Source organism: Garra rufa, chromosome 14, assembly GCF_049309525.1.
Source record: "Garra rufa chromosome 14, GarRuf1.0, whole genome shotgun sequence".
In the NCBI taxonomy this organism is placed as follows: Eukaryota; Metazoa; Chordata; class Actinopteri; order Cypriniformes; family Cyprinidae; genus Garra; species Garra rufa.
This window is the reverse complement of record NC_133374.1, coordinates 40,667,555-40,685,348: the sequence shown is the minus strand read 5'-3', so window position 1 is coordinate 40,685,348 and position 17,794 is coordinate 40,667,555. Positions and strand designations below refer to the sequence as shown.

The following is a 17,794-nucleotide window of genomic DNA, read 5'->3' as shown; positions in this document are numbered from 1 at the left end:
TGATACATCAAGTTATTCTGTGAAACACGTTTAATGAATGAGATAGCAGGTTTATTAGGCTGCTGTCACTTTAAGACCAAATGCACCAATCTAATATACTGACAAACAATTGATTGCTTTCCCAACTACTTAAAAGGAAACGCCCTAGAAAAGTGGGGTTTTGGACAATATTGGCATGAATCCTTTTTAATTTGTGATAATGTTGCACTGATAAGGGACAACACAAACTATGAAAACATATTTTATTACATAAACATTTTATACATGGAAAAACTTACATTTTCATCAATTCATCAAAATATCCACCCTTAGCAGCTATTACAGATCAGCACAATCTGGGCATCCGTGCTGTCCGTTTATTCAAACATTGACTTGATATATTACTCCAAGCCTCCTGTAGGATTGCCCAAAGATGATTCACACTGGTTGAACACTTCTTACGAACATCACGGCCCAGTTCCTTCCATAGTAGCTCAATTGGGTTGAGGTCGGGTGATTGGGGAGGACATTCCAGGACAGACATGATGCCAGCTGACTGTTTCCTATCTAAATAGGATTTGCACAGCTCGAAAGTTTGCACCAAAAAATTATAAGGATTTATGCTGATATTGTCCAAAACCACACTTTGCCAGGGGTGTTTCCAAACTTTTGGAGGGCAGTGTATGTTCACCAAAAACACAACTGGCTGCCTTTAAGTACACTGATGAAGAAAATGCTTTTCTTACTTAGATTACTTACTTCGAAAAATTATTTTCTTGTTTAAGTGAGTTTTTGCTTGGAACAAGCAAAATAATCTGCCAGTGGGGTAAGCAAAAAAAATCTTATTTCAAACAGAAAACACTTAATGTTGACTTGTTTTTTTTTTCTGAAAACAAGGCAATAATTTTTACTCGTCTAGAAAATCCTTCATGATTTAAGAATTTTTAAATATTTGGCTGGAAACAAGACAAAAAATCTAAGTAAGAAAAGCATTTTTTGCAGTGTAAAAACTTGCTAAGATAGACTTTTTGACATTTTTTACAGCACTTCACACATTTGGTTGACTGCCACACAGAAATAAATCAGGAAAAAAAAGAACCAGAAAAAAGTCTATAGATAAAAGTATGCATGGAAATTCCAGCAGACAACTGTAATTCAATAATTCAACATCCCATCGTCAATTATCTCTATCTATAAGGCTTAAAAATGTAATGTAAGTAGGCACCACTGAAAACACAAAAAGTTAATCAGACTTGTTAGGCTGCTGTCACTTTAAGAACAAATTCACCAATCGAATATACTGACAAGCAATTGATTACTTTACCAACTATTTATGTTCACCAAAGACACAACTGGCTGCCTTTAAGTAAAAACTTGCTAAGATGGACTTTTTGACATTTTTTACAGCACTTCACACATTGTTGACTGCCACACAGAAATAAATCAGGAAACAAAAAATAACTAGAAAAAAAAGTCGATAGATAAAATTGTACATGAAAATTCGAGCTGGCAACTGTAATTCAATAATTCAACATCCCATCGTCAATTATCTCTAATTATAAGGCGTAAAAATGTAATGTAAGTAGGCACCACTGAACACACAAAAAGTTAATCAGACTCCCTCCTCAATATTCTCCGGCAGAAAAACCGAGACCTGCTGTATGCGGAAGCTTTTCATTGACTTTCGGAAAGATCTGGGTTGGAAGTGGATCCACAAGCCCAAGGGATACTTTGCCAACTACTGCATGGGCTCCTGTACCTACATCTGGAACGCTGAGAACAAATACTCTCAGGTAGGGTGTTGTTTCACTCCCGTCCCATTTGACCAGTGAAGCTTACACATGTTTCCAAAGTATGTACTTTGCCAGTGAGCGTGTAACAAAAGTTACAGTTTCTCAGAGCATAAAGCAGGATCTTCTGTGATGTGTGCAAAAGCTTGTGCCAATATTTGCCTAAAATCATGCACAGAAACACTTTGAAAATACACCAGAACATATTATGTCGTATCAGTTACCTAATAGATTTTTCACATGATTTGGGTTGCATAAAAGACCAGTACATTTAGTTTTCCTGCTTCCACTATTTTGTTGCTCTGGTTGGTTCGTGACATTTTTAAAGCAAAGATACTGATGACAGATTTCTTTGCGTTGGGATCTATGATAAACACGCAATGTTGAGCCTGTGGCTGCATGTGTGCAGTTTGGTAGTACATTTTCAATGCTCAGGTACAGTAGTATCCAGAGGGGCATTTGAGGAGGTTAGAGAAGACAAGAGTGTAAAAGTTGGCAATGTAGAGGGAAAAAAAGAGTTTTGAATGACTAGTTACCCCAAGGGCTGAAATACCATACATTTTATGTCATTATATCTTACATTTATAACAGTGATGTTCTTTCTTTTTGACGTTTTGAGTTCTACCTATGCTAGCTTCAGATTTCAGCAGTTTTAAGAATTTAGCTGCTTGTCTCTACAAGATGTAAAACAGACCATACCTGAGGATCCTGGCTGCTTTTATGTTCTTAAATGACTGGAGAAAAAAAATGAAATCCTGTCATCACACTGAAAAAAAATGCTTTTCTTACTTAGATTTGTTGTCTTGTTTCCAGCCAAAATATCTAAACATTCTTAAATCAAGAAGGATTTTTGAAATTAGTAAAAATTATTTTCTTGTTTTCAGAAAAAAAAGTCATGGGGTAAAAAAAATAATCTTGTTTTCTGTTTGAAATAAGATTTTTTTTTTGCTTACCCCATTGGCAGATTATTTTGCTTGTTCTAAGCAAAAACTCATTTCATTTTGACTTATTTTTTTCTGAAAACAAGACAATAGTTTTGCTCCTCTAAATATCTTTTTAGATATTTTGGCTGAAAACAAGGCAAAAATATAAGAAAGAAAAGCATTTTTGCAGTGCATTTCACCCTTGTGAAGTTATTTCTTCAGAACTAGATAGATAGATCTTCTTTGCAGCAATTTCAGTTTATTTATTAGTTCAATGCAGATAGTAGCCAGATGGACATGAGAGGTACTTAGAAGGGAAGACAGCAAGATAAGTGTAACAACAATACATAAATAATAGGGTTGACAAAACACAAACCATTATTTCAACATTAAATAGATACACAGTTTGCCTTCAGAAAGCCTATAATATGCTGCCATACACATCCTGAACTGAGTTCTGTCACACACAGACGAAGGCAGAGACGGAGGTAAGTATAATATAAAAGAGGTAAGTTTATTTGAACAGCAGGTAAGTAGCAAACAGCAATATGGTTGGTGGGAATGAAACGTGAGCTTATCTGAACAGTCCTTGTGTACAGGTGGAAATATCCGCGGAACCAGATGAGAGAAACAGAGTCCATGAGCTACGGAGAACCAGCAGGAACTAGGGGTGTGATCGGTAGACCAGACGATGAGTGAATGCAAGTGCTGGGTATATAAAGGGTGTGGTAAGTGGAATCAGGTGAGTGCAATTAGAAGTCAGGTGATCTGGAACGAGTGGGTGGTTCTCCAGAGGGTGTGTCTTGTGTAGCTGACTGGGGTGATATCCTGACATTACCCCCTCCTCCAGGGGCGGCTCCCGACGCCCTAATCCGACGTCGAGGGCGACCACGACCGCGAGGGGCAGGACAGTCTGGGTGGCTCTGATGAAAGTCAGCTAGGAGTTGGGGATCTAGGACGTCGTCTCTGGCCACCCAGGATCGTTCTTCCGGTCCATACCCCTCCCAGTCGATCAGGTATTCCAGGTGTCTGCCTCGACGTCGGGAATCCAGGATCTCACGAACCGCGTAGACAGATGGCTGATCCAAGATTTCAGGAGGAGGGGGTTCAGCTCCAGCTCCCGTGGACTCTGTGGCAGAAGGGAAAAAGGGTTTTAGAAGGGACACGTGAAAGGTGGGATGAATTCTGTACCTGGGTGGGAGCTGGAGCTGATATGTCACTTCGTTGATCTGCCTCAGGATCTCGAATGGACCAATATAGCGGGGACTCAGCTTGCGACAAGGTAGCTTTAGCCGGATGTCCTTCGTGGAGAGCCATACCTTATCTCCAGGGTGGTACAATGGAGTTGCTCTCCTACGAGCATCGGCAAAGTCCTTATGGCGTCTGATGGCTCTTTGGATGTGACGGTGAGCTGAGTCCCACACTCTCTCGCTCTCTCGAAACCAGTAGTCCACAGCTGGAACATTCGTGGGTTCCTCCGTCCAGGGAAACAGCGGTGGCTGAAAACCGAGCACGCACTGAAAGGGTGTTAGTCCGGTGGTGTCCTGGCGTAGAGAATTCTGTGCGTACTCGGCCCACGGGAGGAACCTGCTCCAGCTGTGTTGGTCTTCAGAACAGTATGCCCGGAGGTAACGTCCAAGTTCCTGGATCTTCCTCTCAGTCTGGCCGTTGGTTTGTGGGTGGTACCCTGAGGAGAGATGAACAGAGATTCCGAGTGATTTGAAGAATGCTTTCCAGACATGAGAAATGAATTGCGGACCCCGGTCTGACACAATCTCTTCGGGGAGACCGAAGTGTCGGAAGACTTGTTGGAAGAGGAGTTCCGCAGTTTCCATAGCCGTAGGAAGACCCGGTAGAGGCAGCAGTTTACAAGCCTTGGAGAATCGATCCACAATGACGAGTACACAGGTGTTGCCGTCTGAGTTCGGGAGGTCCGTTACGAAATCTACCCCGAGGTGGGACCAGGGCCGCTGTGGGACTGGGAGTGGCACCAGTTTTCCTGAAGGCAGATGACGAGGAGAGTTAGTAGTGGCACAGACTGAGCAACCTTGGACGTACCTGATGACATCCCGGGTCATACTGGACCACCAGTATCGAGATTGAATGAGCGAGAGGGTCCTTCTGCTACCTGGGTGTCCAGAGCCCGGAGATTGGTGGACAGTGTCCAGAAGGTGTTGACGTTGGGAGCTAGGGACGTAGATCTTTCCTTCTGGACACTCCGGCGGAGCAGGCTCTTGGAGGGTGGCTTCTTGGATCCAGGTGTCGATATCCCACTGGATGGGGCTAACGATCAGATCGGGTGAAAGGATGGGCTCTGTTTCGGGAACTGAGTCGTTGGAGAATTGACGGGATAGAGCATCTGCTGGTATGTTCTTAGACCCAGGTCGATAGGTAATTTTGAACTGGAATCGGGTGAAGAACAGAGCCCACCTGGCTTGTCTTGGGTTGAGACGTTTTGCTTCACGAAGGTATTGCAGGTTCTTGTGGTCTGTGATGATCATAAAAGGATGTTTAGCCCCTTCCAGCCAGTGGCGCCACTCCTCCAAGGCGAGCTTGATGGCTAGCAGCTCGCGGTTGCCTACGTCGTAATTCTGCTCCGCCGGGGATAACTTCTTCGAGAAATAGGCACAGGGATGGAGGAGATTGGAGTCACCAGCCGCTTGTGACAGCACTGCTCCGACGCCGATGGTAGATGCATCAACCTCGACTACGAAGGGAAGCTCAGGATCAGGATGACGTAGGAGAGGAGCAGTGCTGAAGATCTTCTTTAGTTGCTGGAATGCTTCGTGGGCCGAGGTGTTCCAGTCGAGATGTTTGGGTTGGCCTCGAAGGAGGGAGGTCAGGGGTGCAGTGATGGAACTGTAATCCTTGATGAATCGACGGTAGAAGTTGGAGAATCCGAGAAACTTCTGCAGTTCCTTGATGGTCCTGGGCTGCGGCCAGTCCTGGATGGCGAGAACCTTATTGCAATCCATCTGCACACCCTCGGGGCTGATGTTATAACCCAAGAACTGCACAGCAGTTTTGTGGAACTCGCACTTCTCCAACTTCAGGAAAAGATGGTGTTGACGTAGGACTTGTAGGACCTGACGGACGTGCTGGCGATGTTCGGCCTGGTTCCGGGAATAAATCAAAATGTCATCAATATAGACAACTACGAACTGATGTAGAAATTCCCGGAACACCTCGTTCATAAACGTTTGGAAGACGGAGGGACTGATGGACAAACCATAGGGCATAACGAGGTACTCATAGTGGCCATTGGGTGTTATGAAGGCCGTCTTCCACTCGTCTCCCTCACGAATACGAACGAGGTTGTATGCACTCCGCAGGTCCAGTTTGGAGAAGATACGAGCTCCACGTAGTTCTTCGAGGGTGGCAGGCACGAGTGGAAGTGGGTAAGGTTGTTGAATTATTTGAGAGTTAATTTGACGGTAATCAATACAGGGACGGAGACCTCCATCCTTCTTACCCACGAAGAAGAAGCTGGAAGCGGCTGGTGAGGTCGATGGTCGAATGAATCCCTGTGCGAGAGCCTCCTGGATATACTCCTCCATCGCCTGGCGCTCCGGGTTGGACAGGGGGTATACCCGTCCCTTGGGTAGTTGAGCACCAGGTAGCAGATCGATAGCACAGTCCCATGGCCGATGTGGAGGTAGGTGGGTGGCAGCTTGCTTGCTGAAAACATCCTCGAAGTCGATGTACTCCGCTGGGATTTCAATCGAGGTCGTAACGTCCGGACTCTCGACACGAGTAGAAGCTAGAGACAAGGGGACAGGAGTAGATGGCAGTTCTTCTGACATACAGTTCTTAAGGCAATGCTTACTCCAGCTGATGATGTCACACGGATCCCAGCGGAGTTCAGGATGATGAGAGTGGAGCCAGGGACGTCCGAGGATGATATCCACGGTGGAGTTCTCCAGTACCAGAAGTTTAATCCTTTCGCGATGAAACAGACCGACTTGCAGAGTGATTACAGGTGAAGAGTGACGAATCCGCCCACGTCCTAATGGTTTTCCCTGTATAGTCTTTACAGCATATTCAGGATGATGACGTAGGCGAGGTAGTTGCAGGCGATCTAGACAGTCTTGTGAGATGAAATTTCCGGAGGCGCCTGAGTCGATCAGAGCAGACAGACAGAAGGAATGTTCAGCAGTATGAATTGTTACAGGAATCAGCGTTAACTTGGCGGTTTCAATATCAGTTTGTATGGTACTCACCACGGGACGTGGGGGTCGGACTGGACAGGTGCGCAGGATATGACCAGGTTTGCCACAATATAGACAAAGTCCGGAAGTGATGCGGCGTTGACGTTCCAGCCGAGATAATTTGGTAGAATCGATGATCATAGGTTCTGGTACTGGAGTGCAAGCTGCCACCGAAGCGGGCTGAGGAGCGGTTAGTGATGGCTGGCAGGCGGCTAGTCGCTGGGATATCCGATTAGCTCGTTGTAGAAAGGTCTCCAGACCGATGGAATCATCATACAGCGCCATAGCAGCACGAATGTCTGGTTGAAGACCTTGCCTGTAGGCACCCAGCAGGGCGATCTCGTTCCAGCCGCTAGCCGCCGCCAGCGTCCGGAAGTGGAGAGTGTATTCTTGCACCGAAGAAGAGCCTTGTTGTAACCGGAACAGTTGATCAGAAACGGTGAGTACACTGGTGGTTGTGCTGAAAACCTCAGAGAAATGACTGGTAAATTGTTCATATGAATGAATAATGGGGCTATTGGCATTCCATATGGCTTTCGCCCATTGTAAAGCTTTACCAGAGAGAAGGGAGATCAAAAAGGCTACCTTGGAATCCTCTGAAGTGAATTGATGTGGTTGCATCCGGATGTATAGTTCGACTTGTAGCAAAAAACCGCTGCACTCAGCCGCCTCTCCAGCGAATGTGTTTGGTACGGCCATGGGACTTCCTGAGGCAGATGGCGGCGAAGGTGGCGTAAGTGCCGCCTTGAAAGCATGGACGAGTTCGGTGAGAAGGTTGGGTGCGGGGTTCGGTGCAGTGGTTTCTTCGGTGCTCATTTTGTGTTGGTCTGGTCTTCTGTCACACACAGACGAAGGCAGAGACGGAGGTAAGTATAATATAAAAGAGGTAAGTTTATTTGAACAGCAGGTAAGTAGCAAACAGCAATATGGTTGGTGGGAATGAAACGTGAGCTTATCTGAACAGTCCTTGTGTACAGGTGGAAATATCCGCGGAACCAGATGAGAGAAACAGAGTCCATGAGCTACGGAGAACCAGCAGGAACTAGGGGTGTGATCGGTAGACCAGACGATGAGTGAATGCAAGTGCTGGGTATATAAAGGGTGTGGTAAGTGGAATCAGGTGAGTGCAATTAGAAGTCAGGTGATCTGGAACGAGTGGGTGGTTCTCCAGAGGGTGTGTCTTGTGTAGCTGACTGGGGTGATATCCTGACAAGTACAGTCTTTTGCCAAATCAACATACTGTAGCATGTCAGATGAGTGATGTGTATTTCTGATGACTGATGAAGATTTTGATGATCTAGAGAAACTCTTTATATTATTTTAAGAGTTAAAGTGGGAAAGTAACATCCCATGATATACTATTGGCTTTGAATACAACTGGTTTCCTAATGTCAGGCATGTCATGAATTCTATATATATATATACATACAAGCTTTCGTAAATCTTTAAAATTATTTTTGTACATGAACATACAGTTGGGTAAGTTGAACCAGGAAAAGCAAATACTGTTAAGATGCATTCCATGAAGTTGTTTGAGAGAACGCCAACAGTGTGCAGAGCTGGAATCTATGGGATGCTAATTTGAGCCAATTTTGCCATTATGAATGTTATTTTGGTCACTACATAGTAAAGGCTTATGAATAAATAGTAACAGGGCTTCAACCCTGCTCCTGGGGACCCACTCTCCTGGAAAGTTTATTTCCAACCGGCTTCATCACACCTGCCTGCAATTTTCAAGCAATCTTGAGGAGTTTAATTGGCGCTTCAGGTGTGTTTGATTAGAGATGTACCTAATCTCTTCAGTGTAGTGGGTCCCTGGGAATAGGGTTGAAGACCTGTGCTTTATAAGAAACATTATTATGAATGTATTTTAATATTCGCACTGTATAAGCGAGCGCCAAAATCCAGAATGGCGATTGTCAAGTTCATCCACTTCGTCTCGCACACTCCTTGCACACTGAATACAGAAATTGGCGGAACCGGGCAGTCTTCTTTTTAATATGTGTCTCTAGTATTGCTAGCAAAGCATCAAACTGAACCACTGACATCCCAAAGCAAACTTTGAATCATCCGTGGACAAGTCCTATTGTCTTTCTTTTTCTCTCTTTAAAAAGTGAGAAGACAAAAAAATAATAATTCTTACTGCTTGAAGACTCCATTTAGTGCTGTTTTATGATTTTTTTTTGCAACGAATTAATTAATACACATCTCACTCAGTGTGCAAGGTTTCTGTGCGTGACACATTTTTAGGATAACGACTACGAAAAAACGGATATGAAAATTTCGGGCTCTGTGCAGAGACCTTCTTAGAGTTCTGAAACTTAAGGTCATTGCACATTGAGTCCGAAATTTTTGTCTGAAATGTTCACGTGTTAAAACATAAATACAACCTCATGTTGTGTCAATCATGTTTGCACACTGCCTCCGAAACATTCGTCTGTCATAAAAAAGTTCGGATCAGATTCAATTTTTTTTTTTGCATCCGTAGCAAGCATTTTGATATGTAAGGATTCCAAAAACGGACGGATACAAAAAAAAGGAAAAAACGCACACGAACATTTCGGACTCTGTGTGCAATGACCTTTACAGGATGTTTTTATAGTACAGTGACCTCTTGCATGTCAAAATATCAAGGGAGTTTTGGTTTCTCAGTTCTTCATTTATATAAATTCACTTTCAGCCATCCGTTATCATGTGCAAATCAATCTTTATTCTTTATTTGATCAGAGGTTAGTGGTGTCATTGCAGTTTACATCACAGTTCACCCGTGTAGAATCAGAATCAGAAAGAGCTTTATTGCCAAGTATGCTTGCACATACAAGGAATTAGTTTCAGTGTCATTAGCTTCCAGTACACAGAGACAATAAAAATAAGATGAGAATAAGAAAATAAACATATGTAAATATAGATAGTTGTGCAGTTGTGCTATACATGATAGAATGGAATAGGATAGTATAGAAGATGCAGAGATGAATTAGGGTGGAGGTGGTAGCAAATAAATATCAGATTATTGCGCATATTTTTATTGCACAATGGGAGGAACATTTTAATTGTTCATAAGGTGGATCGACTGGGGGGAAAAACTGTTCTTGTGCCTGGTTGTCCTGATATTTGGGGCTCTGTAGCGCCGGCCAGATGGTAAAAGTTCAAGGAGGGGATGGCATGGATGTGGAGGTACTGAGTGATTTTCTGAGCTCTTTTTCTCACTCTGGATGTATACAGTTCTTGGAGGGTGGGCCGGGAAGCACCAACAATCCTCTCGGCAGTCTGAATTTAAGCACTTACTTTACAATAATAAATTAAACAATTTGTAAAATATTATAAGACATGCACTGCTTCTCTGTTTTACTGCAGTATCAATTGGTATGTGTATTTGTTTCTCACAGATATTAGCCTTGTACAAACACCACAACCCTGGTGCATCGGCTCAGCCATGCTGCGCACCTGCAGCCCTCGACCCTTTGCCAATTCTCTACTATGTGGGAAGACAACACAAGGTAAATGCCTCTTTTTGACTATTTTAATAGCTTCTCGACATCATGCATATGACAGATATACCAGAATTGCTGTATAAAAGCAGGAAAGGCAAAAACAGTGTGTTCTTTGGCGTGAGAACAATTTGGTATATCTGTTATATAACAAAGAAGTTTACTTCATGTTATGCACAGAAAAATGTCTGTATCTCTCCAGTCTTTTAAAATGGCCATTTTCGCTTGAATCCATTAATGTGAATGAGTCATTTTGTCTTGGCTCTGTTTTCAGGTGGAGCAGTTGTCCAACATGGTGGTGAGGAGCTGCAAGTGCAGTTAGAGTTCATCTGACTGCAAAACGTTATGTTATCTTCAGAAAGTACTCCATGGCTCTGTCTCTCTCTGGACAATAAGTGAGCAAACACACAGAGAGATGGACATAAAGTCTCAGTGGGAAGGAAAATCAGGAGCTGAGACAACTGACATGGACAGGAGAAAGGAGAAAGGACAGCTGGACAAAAGCGGCATCAAAAGGACAGAGGGAAAAAGAAACTTTCTCAGCAATGCCTCTCTGCAACAGCACACAAAGACATTTCCTCAAAGCAATTCATAAAACAAGCTCAATATTAAACCACATATATGCTTTATCTTCTTTTAAATGATTATTTACATTATTATTTCCCATTAATTTATTGTGCTTGCTAAGTTTGTCATTTGATTGTACCATGAAGGCAGCCGCGTAGCATTGCGTGCCAAATGTACAATGAAGATTTCAAATGGTGCTGAACTGATAAAGAAAACCATGTCAAAGGAACATTTCATGTGTCAGTTAAAGGTAAACACATAAAGGAGAAGTGTTTGCAATAAACTATGGAGGTGAAGACTCATGACGTACAGTATGATACTTATAGGAAAGCTAATGGGATTGAAACATGCGTCAATGAACTGCTTTAATATTTGTTTTTTTGTTTTTTTGTTGTGCACAGCTGCGCTCTGAAACCTGAATAGGTGTTCCTGTGAACAGGGTCCGAGTGACCAAGAGCAAGAGGAACAGTAGAGGAATAGTATCGAATGAACATTTCAAAGCTTTCATGTGCTCCCTAACTACACATTGCACACTACCTAGTGTCACAGGAACATTTTTGCCTCTTCAAGTCCATCAGTACTCAGTTCTCAAAAATATCTACAGCTTTGCTAAAGGAATGCATCAGTCAATCTCAGCAAAACATGTCTGGGACACATTTCATATTTATGAAATAAAATTATTTCACACAATGAAGGTGGATCTTATTTTAAGGACCATTATGATTGTTTGCTTTGTGTGATTTCCTTGGCCAATTTGTAATGGATATAGTTAATTATTATTATTATTATTATTATTTTTACAGTAAATGGAAAAGACAGTACAACAAATACGTGATATGTAAATATACATTTCAATTTTATTTAAGTAATAAATCGCTTTTTATTACTGTAATAAGAATGTGTCATAATGCAAAGAGTCTGGTTCTAAAAACAGGGTTATTTTTATTTTATTTTATTTTTTTTGTAAAATACACTTTCCTATTTTTTTCTGCTGGTTTTGAGGTGAAATTTCACCCATGTTTGTACAAGTGATGTATTTCCGTTATCTTATGTGTGTATGTTTGTTGTGCGGTGTTCAGCTGTGTTGGCCTCGTGCTGACATCTGTATGAGGAACATTAGTGTGTGTATTTATAGAGGCTCTATGTTTTTCTCTGCCCTGTTTGACATCCGCTGTGTTGATTGATGAGAATTGTGTTCTGTGTTAGTTTAAGGACAACACGGCTGAGAATACACTGTTCACAAAATGAACGCAGTGTCACTCTCCCTGAAGAATACTAGTTAAAACTACAGTCCTTTATACATACTGTTTTTAAACTGCAAGTGTTTTAAATTGCTATTGAAGTCATTTGACAAATATTTTACATTCGTGCAGTGTTTAATTTTATTATATAATTACATTTCATTTTTTGCACTTACTTTTGCCATTGTGACACATAAATTGTTTCAATAAACAAAACTCACAATTCAGCCCACAATATCTAACGGAAAGACAGATTGTTATGTGCAAATTCCTGTCCAGAAGTTAACTAGGTGGTGTTGTAACATTTTGTTTTAACATTTGTAAACGAACGCTTTTGTTTGTATAACTTTTTATAGAACATTTCCACATTTATCCTCTGCAAAGTAGTTTTACAAAAAGTGAAAGTAGTTTAAAGTAGTTTAGAAGTCTACATAAACTGTATAAATGAGTGTTTAATACAAGTAGGCCTACTGTAGATGGAGTTACAGCTCCTTTTCTACGGCAAATTGTATTTTACAAATAACTGTACTTTACAAATATACATATAATTATACATAAAATATTCCCCTGGTTTCACAGACTAGTCCCAGACTAAAATGTAAGTCTGAGCTGTTTTAATTGAAAGAAACTTGCACTGATTGATCTTGAAATATGTCAGTGCCCTTGTTTTGTCTCAGAATGTACAGCGGTAATGTTTTTTCCTAAGACATGTTTATAAAAATTACTCTAATGTCCTAATTGAACTATGGTCTAATCCTGGCTTAGTCTAAGCCCTCTCTGTAAAACCAGCCCATACTGTGTAATGTTTTAAAAGAGTCATGACACGACAAATCAAATTTGGTACAAATGGTAATGCTACAAAGAGATCTTTGTACCATTAATACATCATAAAAGTTTCATAGCCTAAATAGTGGTGCGCCATATGCGCCACCCACTGACGTTCAATAGCTTAAAGGAATGGTTTACATAAAAACCCTAAATTAAGTCATCATTTACTCACGCTTGTGTTTCTAATACCATATCTCCTTGATCTTGTTTATAGGCTGGACTATTGTAATGCTCTTTTGGTAGGTCTTATAGTCAGTTCTATGAAACCTTTACAATTGATCCAGAATGCGGCTGCAAGATTAATTTTTGATGAGCTGAAAAAAAAAACACACGTCACACCTCTCTTCATCAGTTTGCACATGCTACCAATAGCTGCTCGCATAAAATTCAAGGCATTAATGTTTGCCTACAAAACCACCACTGGCTCTGCACCCCTTTACCTTAATTCACTACTTCAGACTTACGTGCCCTCTAGAAGCTTTTTTTCTGCAAGTGAACGGCGCATTATTGTGTCATCCCAAAGAGGCACAAAATCACGAACTTTCACATTAAATATACCCTTCTGGTGGAATGACCTTCCCAACTCAATCTGAACAGCTGAGTCCTTAGCCATCTTCAAGAATCAACTAAAAACACATTTCTTCCATCTTTATTTGACCCTCTAACTCTAGCACCCTCTATTCGAATTCTGTTCATTAAAAAAAAAACTTGCTCTTTTAGACTTATACTCTATTTATTTACTTACTGCTTGTTTTCTTAAAAAAAAAAACTCTAACACTAACACTAACACTAGCTTGCTTTTTCTTTTATTTATTCTATATATTTTATCTTTATTTATTATATTATTAAAAAAAAAAACTATGTGTACTGCGTATTAACCTTGATGCTGGTTGCTTTTCATTTCCATTGCATGGATGAGTAAAAGCAGGACATTTCATTTAATTTCTCCATTTGTGGCTTGAAAAATACAGAAGGGCATACAGCATTTAAAAAAAACACCAGGGTAAGTGATGTCTCAACGATGAGCATGTGATGATTGAATTTAATTTTTTGAGGAGTGAACTATACGCTTTACGTCAGACACGTTGCCTACACTAGTTGCTTTGACATGTCCTGTTTAATCATCTCTTTAGAGTCTCTGTACAGACTTCAGAAGAATCCTTGTCAGGAACAACAGGATGGTTTATATTTAATGGATGATTATATGTTTGTGCAGAGCATTTGACTGCAGATTTTTAAACAATGCACACTTTGGACCAGTGGTTTTCAATCCTGCTCCTGTGAACCCACTGCTTTGCACATTTTGTATGTCTCATCTGACACACTCAGTGTAGTTCATTGAGTTCTCAAACTCCACTCCCCGAGGGCCACTGTCTTGTATAACGAGTGAGTATAGCTCCAACAAGCTCCTAACTTTGACCTTGAAGTATCTAGTAATCCTGAAGACCTTGATTAGCTGGTGTTTAACAAAGTGTTTAAAAACTACAAACAAACAAAAGTGTGTATTTTTAATTTTTTACAAAAAGAGTACATACTTGTTTATAGCATAGTGTAAGTAGGCTAAGTAGGATGCAGCACAGAAGTCATTTATTTTCAATAGAGAGTAGTGCAGGAGCTGCGTGCAGTTCTGATGTTATGTGTATGCTTTGGATTTGTTGCAATGTTTGAACTTCTATAGTTACACCAAGGGCCAGTTGCATGAACTTAGCCTCTTTGTTATGACAGTGTCTTAAGTACTAGTTTCAACAACTAGCAGTTAGCCAAAGGGTAATCAGTCTTATTTTTGTATTAAACTTAGACTAATCTACGTTTTTATGTAACTGAATAAAAATAAGACGTGAAAGGTATAGTTATAGTCATTTATTACTCACCCTCATGTCTTTGCCATTAGACCTTCAAGCATCTTTGGAACACAAATTAAGATATTTTAATAAAATCTGAGAGTTTTCTGAGCCTCCATAGACAGCAATGCAACTGAAATTGTCCCAGATCCAGAAACATAGTAAGGACATCAGTAAATCCATGTGACATCAGTGGTTCAACCATAAATTTACAAAGCTACAAGAATACTTTTTGTGCTCAAAAAAAACAAAAAAAAGTAATGACTTTATTTAACAATTCTCCCTGGGTCACCATCTTTATATTTATATATTTTTATTCACCATAATTATTGAGAGTACTGCAATGCATGCATGTGCATTCCTCTGCTCGTAAACAAGGCGCAGCTCATGTGTGTTCTACATCAACAGCAGGATCATCTATATAACATCTGCTATGCTTGCTCTCTCACCTCATATTTGGACCAATAAACCTTTTTTTGTTTGGATAAATCCTGTGTTGTCTCCTTATATTTGCTGACACTTGTTATATCTTGTCCCAACAACACACAAAGTGTTGCACTATTCTCCTAACTTCTGCAAAGTCAGTCAAATTCAGTCTAATTGACAAATACAGATTACAGAGCAACCTTATGATTTGAAATGATTGAATTGATTGAATTGTTTCCCCCACATAATTTTAAAAAGCAGTAGGTCTGTTAAGAAAAATAAGTGAATAGAAACAGTCAGCATTCTGAGACGCAGAATGAGTTTTTAAAGTTATTTGAGCATAAGAAGCAACATTTATGAAACAATTATACATTGATTTGCATTTTAATGAGTGAAAAAAGTATTTGATCCCCAATCAATCAGCAAGATTTCTGGCTCCCAGGTGTGTTTTATACAGGTAATGAGCTGAGATTAGGAGCACTCTCTTAAAGGGACTGCTCGTAATCTCAGCTTGTTACCTGTATAAAAGACACCTGTCCACAGAAGCAATCAATCAGTCAGATTTCAAATTCTCCACTATGGCCAAGACCAAAACACGGCGAGTTCAGTTGATGCCAAAGAGCTCGATTTTGGTCTTATCTGACCACAACACTTTCAGGCGGGCCTGTACATGTGCTTTAAAATTTTATTCGATATCTAATGATAAACATTAACTATACCGGCTACAAAAATTGCAGCCATTTCATCAACTTGCATGGTTTGTGCTTAGGAAACACCGAAATCAATGGGGTTTAGCACTGAAACTATTCAGTGTTTGGAAGTATTGGTTGCCGCACGACACGCTACTTCCACATTCTCAGCTTTCAGTGGAAATCTATGTGAATGTTACAACTCTTATTTTCAACAGCCAAAGTCCCTTTAAGGCAAGTCATTTGACTCGGCAGCCATCTTTGAAATGCCTCTTGGGCAGCTATTTCTGTCATATAAGTACAGCTCCGTTCTCTTTGAATGGGGAAACATTAAATTCTCTAAATCTGTACACCAACGTTTGCCCACTGACAAAGAAATGATCAGTCTTTAATTTTAATGGTAGGTTTATTTTAATATCAGCTTCGAAACCTTAATGACTTGGAGAGGATCTGCAAAGAGGAGTTGGACAAAATCCCTCCTAAGGTGTGTGCAAACCTGATGGCCAACTACAAGAAACGGGTTTTGCCACCAAGTAAAAAGTCATGTTTTGCAAAGGGGCCAAATACTTATTTCACTCATTAAAATGCAAATAAATTTATAATTTTTATTCTGTCTCTCATTGTTAAAATAAACCTAACATTAAAATTATAGACTGATCATTTCTTTGTCAGTGGGCAAACGTTGGTGTACAGATTTAGAGAATTTGATGTTTCACCATTCAAAGAGAAAAGAGCTGTACTTACATGACTGAAATAGCTGCCCGAGAGGCATTTTAAAGATGGCTGCCGATTCAAATAACTTGCCTTAAAGGGACTTTTGCTGTTGAAAAAGAGAGTTGAGACACTCTCATAGACTTCCACTGAAAGCTGAGAATGTGAAAGTAGCGTGTTGTGCGGCAACCAATACTTCCGATCACTGAATAGTTTTAGTGCTAAACCCCATTGATTTCCGTGTTTCCTAAGAACAACCTGGCAAGTTGATGAAATGGCTGCAATTTTTGTAGCCGGTATAGTTAATGTTTATCATTAGATATCTAGTTAAATTGTATTTGCAGTTAGATAACCTGAGAAATTGCACAATTGAACAATTGCAGTTATTTACCTTTGTTATAATACAAAGTTTCTTAAGCTAAACCAAATATTAATGTAATAAAATGTTTAGTTGAGTGCAATTTGTTAATATTTATTTATTGCACATACTTATAAATGTCTTAAGATAACTTTAGGATATGAGTAATTATTACCAAAGTAGAAGGAGAAAAATAATATATTAATGCATGCATACAGTAAATGTAACCCCTCTTTCCTCCAAAATTGAAACTGAATTGTTAAACCGATTAAAGCTACTTTAGTCAACATAACATTACGCATTAATATATAGTGAAAATGGCTGCAAATGTAGTCATTGCTTTCATGTGCATTACTAAAATGTTATTAATGTTATAACTGAACCTCAAAGAACATATTCAGATAATAATAATAATAATAAAAATCAATGTCATGACCCTTGAATGTTAACTCTATGGTTCTTCTGTCTCTGTTTTCTTTTGTTGTTGTTTCTTTTTTTACTTTGTCCTTTCCCCACTTCCCTCTGGGAATTACTGACATGTGGTTGCTCAGGCTTTGGAAACGACTGATGCGTGTCCAGACCCGCTCTTAAAACTTGTAGTGATGACTCCATGGAAAAGTTCACAAATACACACACTTGCGAGCCTCACACCACAACATCCATGCAAGCCTTTGCATAAGTTGTAAGCAGACTGGAATGGCCAAAAGCTTCGATCATCTACTACACTGTTTTTGTTCATAAATAT

At 40.2% G+C, this 17,794-nt stretch overlaps 1 protein-coding gene across 1 annotated transcript in view; it reads left to right on the top strand.

The window, feature by feature from the left end:
- The window catches only part of tgfb1a (transforming growth factor, beta 1a), a 29,602-nt gene extending 17,169 nt beyond the window's left edge, over positions 1-12,433 (top strand). The window contains exons 5-7 of the mRNA XM_073817739.1: positions 1,622-1,772; positions 10,287-10,397; positions 10,663-12,433. Of these exons, the coding sequence (XP_073673840.1) occupies positions 1,622-1,772; positions 10,287-10,397; positions 10,663-10,710 (310 nt within the window). The 3' untranslated portion in view covers positions 10,711-12,433. The remainder of the gene's footprint in view (positions 1-1,621; positions 1,773-10,286; positions 10,398-10,662) is intronic.
- Positions 12,434-17,794: the final 5,361 nt, after the last annotated feature.